Raw genomic sequence first — 6,100 nt, forward strand, 5'->3', positions numbered from 1 at the left:
TTTCCAAAACTTTGTTTATGCATTGTTTTGGGATAACATGTTCCCTCTTTTCTACCTTAACACACACAAAAATAGCTGGAAATAAACTGAAGGTGCATTTTTGACGTGGGATTGTTACTAGGGTTCAACTAGCTTTTGGGACAACAGAAAAGGGCCTGAAATTGTACAGATATATGTGTTAAAGTTCAAAGGTCTCTGGCATTTTGATGACCTCCCACACTTCATTCAAAAGTATGCGATTTATCTGACACTGCTAGTTTTAGAACAAGTCTTGGTGCTTCATGACACTTTTAAATTGGGCTTTTAACCTTTGACATCACGCCTTCTGAACAAAAATAAATCCTGTAAGGTCACCTTTTGCATGACTGCTCAGATGAGTGTCCATTCTGGACACTAGAAACTAGATTGCTCCCGTTACAGTCCCACACAGTCTATGAAGCTTTCTATAAAATAAAAGTAATAAAACCTCTTTTATACTGCCAATTTGGCACATCCTTTCTATTTTGGACATCTGCACAGCTTTTAATTACCTGGTCTGACTAAAACTGATTTTAAAACATGATAAATTGACTACTGTGAATTTTATTTGTTAAATATTGAAATTACTTCTGACAATTAGATTATGTTTTATTTCTAGCCATATGTATAATGCACACATCTGTCCAGTATTACGAATAAAACACATGAAGAAGCCCAGGCTAGACATGCCCAACTATTTTTCTAGATCATTGACTATTCTTGCATTTGAATCTTTTGTAAGTCTTTAAGTCCGTTTTTATGAAAACTGTCTGGTGCGTGAACATACTTGATTAATATGACAGTACTAATCTTGAATTTAGCATTCGTGCTCACTGGTGGTATTGGTTTCAATAACAAGATTTTAGGTTATACAGTAAGTCAAAAGAAACTGGTCTGACTCCAGTCCTCTTCTTAAGAACAGAGGAATGACATCATGGCCCAACATGATCATTTTCATTTCATTCTATATTTCTCTCCTGATCTTCATCTTTTGATTTACCCCTCACACTTCCCTTCAGAGTCTATCTGCACTTTCCCTTTTTATGACTGGCTGTCTGGTGGACTTCTGGGGTTTAATCATCTGTTTTTCTCTTTTTCCACTGTTCAGGGTCCACTCGGTCTGGATGGCAAACCTGTGAGTATTCCCGAGCTTTAAAGAGACGAGATGAGAATGTGTGTGTGTGTGTGTGTGTGTTTGGAAAACAGGTTCTGGATTCTCACATTACTGGACATTGTCTTTCCAAGGTAGTATGTGAATTTTTGAGTGACAGTTGGCTTTCAAATGGTTTAAGTTACTTTGGAAGAAGCTTGTGACTGAAGCAGCCTCAAAGTTGATGCTTCTTTCATTTAATTACATAAGCTTATTGTTACTTATGTTTTTATTGCTCATAAACACTAACCATTACACTCTCAGAAAAAAGGTACAAAACTGTCACTGAGGTGGTTTCCTTTCAAAAGGTGCTCATATGTGACCCTGGACCAGAAAACCAGTCTTAAGTTGCATGGGTATAATTGTAGCAATAGCCAAAAATACATTGTATGGGTCAAAATTATCGATTTTTCTTTTATGCCAAAAATCATTAGGATATTAACTAAAGATCATTTTCCATGAAAATATTTTGTAAATTTCCTACCGTAAATATATCAAAACTTCAGTTTGGATTAGTAATATGCATGGCTAAGAACTTCATTTGGACAAATTTAAAGGCGATTTTCTCAATATTTTGATTTTTTTGCACCCTCAGATTCCAGATATTCAAATAGTTGTATCTCGGACAAATATTGTCCTATCCTAACAAACCATACATCAATGGAAAGCTTATTTATTCAGCTTTCGGATGATGTATAAATCTCAATTTCGAAAAATTGACACTTAAGACTGGTTTTGTGGTCCAGGGTCACATATGTACATTTTAGGTACTAATATGTACCATTTAGGGGTAAATAAGGTACAAAGATGTGCCTTTTAGCTTTTGTACCTTATACCACCCCATTGACAAAGTCTGCAAATCTCTGTTTATATTGCGAATATAAATGATGCCTCAATTGTGTGACTTTTATAAGCAATCAGAATTATAATTTTTGACGGTTGAAAAAAATGACATAGACTTACATTGAAAGAGGGACCTGAATCATGATTAGAGACCACAATATCATAAAGACTTGGCTCTCCTAAGCTCTTTTTGAATAGAAATATAGTGATTGATTTGTTTATTTGCAGGGTATTCCTGGACCTAAAGGAAGCCAGGTAAATACAATTTCAAATCTCTACTGTGCCATGAAGGTTATCATCTTATATTATAAATAAATAAGTGCTGCTTCATTCAGTAAGTTTATGGAAGTTACAAACCCTTACACACATTTGAAAGTTGTTCATTCATACTGTGTACATAAGGAATCATGGTTTTATATTTGCATGGCATCAGGGGGATTAAACTCTATTTAAGTTTTCAAGCCATTTATCACCTCAGATTGGGGGTCACACACCACAAAGTGTCTTTTACCTTGTATGTCTATCCGCAAATGAGATGGAAATAATGGATTACACACCAAAAGGAGAGAATTCCTCATTGTTAGCTTGTGCTGTTGCAGATAGGCGGTCGTTTATGAACCCTGTCGTGCTCTTTAGCGCTGCCAAAGGAAAGCCCATTTGTCCAATGTAATGTAAACCACTTCTTCTGGAAAGCAGACCACCTCAAAATGCCATTCATCTGTGGCTTCCTGTGAAAGACAGTTGTTTTGTTTTGACTCGCATGAAAGAATGCCAAATGTGGTCATACTGTAGGTCTCATTCAGGCTGAAAATGTTGTTTCTACAATGTGACTTCAGTGTTAACAGTGATTATAGCAATTTAACGTTTTCAATTTTATTCCACCCAAACAAACACAAATTAATTCATTAAAGCTATTTATTATTTATGAGGTTTTTGAGAAAATTATACTCACTTTTTAGATACAAAAGTTTGGGACCAGTAAGATTTGTATTAATGTTTTTTTAAAGAAGTTTCTTATGCTCATCAAGACTGTATCTATTTGATCAAAAATACCGAAAAAAATTTAATTTTGTGAAATATTATTGCAATTTAACCATTATCTATTCTATTCTATGCTAAAATGTAATTTATTCCTGTGAAGCAAAGCTGAATTTTCAGCATCATTACTCCAGTCTTCAGTGTCACATGATCCTTCAGAAATCTAATATATCTAATATGCTGATTTTTAATCAATGTTGGAAACAGTTGTACTGCTTAATATTTTTAGGACCTGTGATCTTTTTTTCAGGATTCTTTGATAAATAAAAAAAGTTCAAAAGAACAGTGTTTATTCAAAATATAAATTTTGTGTTACAATATACACTACTATTCAAACGTTTGGGGTCAGTAAATTTGTTCTTTCTTCTTTTTTTAAAGAAATTAATACTTTTATTCAGCAAGGATGTGTTAAATGGATAAAAGACTTATATTGTTAGAAAAGATTTCTATTTTGAATAAATTCTGTTCTTTTTAACTTTTTATTCATAAAAGAAAAAAGTATCACAGGTTCCAAAAAATATTAAGCAGCACAACAGAATCAACACTGACAACAAATCAGCATATTATAATGATTTCTGAAGGATCATGTGACACTGAAGACTGGAGTAACGGCTGATAAAAAGTCAGTGCTGCGTCACAGAAATAAATAGTATATTAAAATAGTATTGGAATTGCAATAATATTTCACAATATTACCTTTTTTCTGTATTTTTGATCAAATAAATACAGCCTTGATTAGCATTAAAAATCTTACTGATCCCAAACTTTTGAACGGCAGTGTATATCAACTAAAACAGTTTACAGTTAAAACTGCTATTGATTAAAAAAATAAAATATGTTTTAATTGGAGTATTCCTTTACATCATTATTACAATTTCCCCGTTTTTCACCTCCTCCGCCTATAATTATTCAACATACACTTTGCATCAGCTTCACTAGCATTGCCTCTATTATGCCTCTATTTTTTTTTTTCAAAGCAATGTGTTTTACACATGTAGATCAGCTTAGAAGCCTTGTCAGTGCAGACCAATGTCTGATATGGGTCACAGTGAGAAGGTCATGTGAACAAGCTCATAAAAATGAAAGTTTTGAGCAATAAATGTGAATTTGGCACTTGTCTTGTAGTGTGAATGTTGCCATAGACTCTCTTCCCTATCATTTCCACTCACATAGTTTCACTCAAACCATCTTCTTTATGTTCAGTCAGTTGTACGTTCATCATATTCCCAGACTTTTGATCATGTTATTTGCAAATGACTTTTAAGATCAAAGAATACAGCTATATCTACTGCAGATGTGAGGTGCTGCCTTACTTTTATTTGGGAAAAAGATGACTTTGAAAAAGAGGACATTGAGACACTAAAGACTCTTAGTGAATGACTTATGGTTCACGTGGTATTTTTTTGAACTATGCTTAACTATTTTCCTTTAGACTTTTGTCATATCAATTTTTCATTTTGGACAATCTGTCTAATCATTACACCCAACTCATTTATTTCAGGGGCTGCCAGGACCAAAAGGAGATAAGGTACATTTAATATCTCTTTTTTTCCCCTCAATATTGTACGGCACACACAGAACGGTTCGTTCTGTTTCCGATCTCAGTTTCCCAGCAAGCAGATGTTTTCTGATTTCTAAAACAACTCACAAATTTCATTTGCATTGGCTTTTGTCTTCAAACATATGTTTTGGAGGGGATGTAAACCGTGTCAGGCATCAAATTAGAGAAACAAGAAACCTGTGTTAAATGAAGACCGTCTTGAAGTCTTTTCCTGATTGCAGTGAAGAAAAAAAAGATATGAACAGCAAAACAAAAACATGGAGCATCATTTATAGTGATTAGTAAACAGAGTTATGCACATTCTCTGCCCTGATTTTATTTATATGCTTTCTTGTTATGTTACTTTAAATAGATAGTAAATAGTAAACCAGATTAAGTTATGACTGAGGCTGATTAAATGAGCTAACTGATTTTGTTAGTGGGTCAGGAAGCTGTTATATGTAAATCAAAAGCAGTGTTTGTCAGTGAGATTTCATCTCATTTCCAACACCTTTTTCACCTTTGGTGTGCTTGGACAAATTGCAACAACCACACAGACACCTTAGCAATCATCCACACACAGTCAAAAACCCTCTTCAGAATATCAAAAAATCTAGTATTTGAGTTCACATGTGTTGCTAATTGCATTTCTTGTCTGTTTGTGTTGTAGGGTGATCAAGGAGATACTGGGCCAAGGGTCAGTACACACATATTTCTGTCACTTATAAATGTATACACATTATTAATATTTTCCCTTACAATCAGAGGAACAGAATGTCACATTTGCCTCAGAGCAATGAGGGCGATACCTGACATTTATGAAGATAGATGGTACATCATAAATCAGAACTGAAGGGCTGAACTGTGTGCGGTTCATTTAATAGATTCAATATTCTCTCTTGCTCATATTGTCTTGATCCTTTTTTATTATTTTTCTCACACACATTAAAAGACATGGCAAAACACCAATGTGCAGATATACGAGATGGGCAACTAAAGATATGGGAAGAAATAAAATCCAGTTTTTTTTTATTAAGTTGGGTAATTTCTTTAGAGTGACCATGCCCACATGTGCCAGTAGCCCCGCCCCAATCATTATAAGTCAGTATTTGGCTATTTTGAAATGATCAGCAATAAACAGTGAAGTATTCATTTTGCCTAGTGTGAAATTTACCAACATCTGTGTCAATGGATAATTTTAATTTTTACTTTTCAAATAATTTTGAATACACTGTAAAATAAGTATTTATTTAAATTAAGCAATTTGATGTACCCCCTTTATTAATAAATTATATTGTATTTATTTAAAATATACACATTTTATATATTTATTATTATTTATGAATAAATAAAATTATTTATTTATATATTTATATTAAATATTTTGCAATACAATTGTTGCAATTCAATATAAAAATTAAAACATGAATTATATATTATATATATATATATATATACAGTGGGTACGGAAAGTATTCAGACCCCCTTCAATTTTTCACTCTTTACTCTTT

At 33.1% G+C, this 6,100-nt stretch overlaps 1 protein-coding gene across 1 annotated transcript in view; it reads left to right on the top strand.

Annotated features, from left to right (window-relative positions):
- LOC107660183 (collagen alpha-1(XXIII) chain-like) overlaps positions 1-6,100 on the top strand; it is a 142,852-nt gene that overhangs the window by 117,085 nt on the left and 19,667 nt on the right. Inside the window, exons 6-9 of the mRNA XM_016449433.1 lie at positions 1,127-1,153; positions 2,240-2,266; positions 4,551-4,577; positions 5,260-5,286. Of these exons, the coding sequence (XP_016304919.1) occupies positions 1,127-1,153; positions 2,240-2,266; positions 4,551-4,577; positions 5,260-5,286 (108 nt within the window). The remainder of the gene's footprint in view (positions 1-1,126; positions 1,154-2,239; positions 2,267-4,550; positions 4,578-5,259; positions 5,287-6,100) is intronic.

Source organism: Sinocyclocheilus anshuiensis, unplaced genomic scaffold (assembly GCF_001515605.1).
Source record: "Sinocyclocheilus anshuiensis isolate Anshui unplaced genomic scaffold, SAMN03320099.WGS_v1.1 scaffold888, whole genome shotgun sequence".
Lineage (NCBI taxonomy): Eukaryota > Metazoa > Chordata > Actinopteri > Cypriniformes > Cyprinidae > Sinocyclocheilus > Sinocyclocheilus anshuiensis.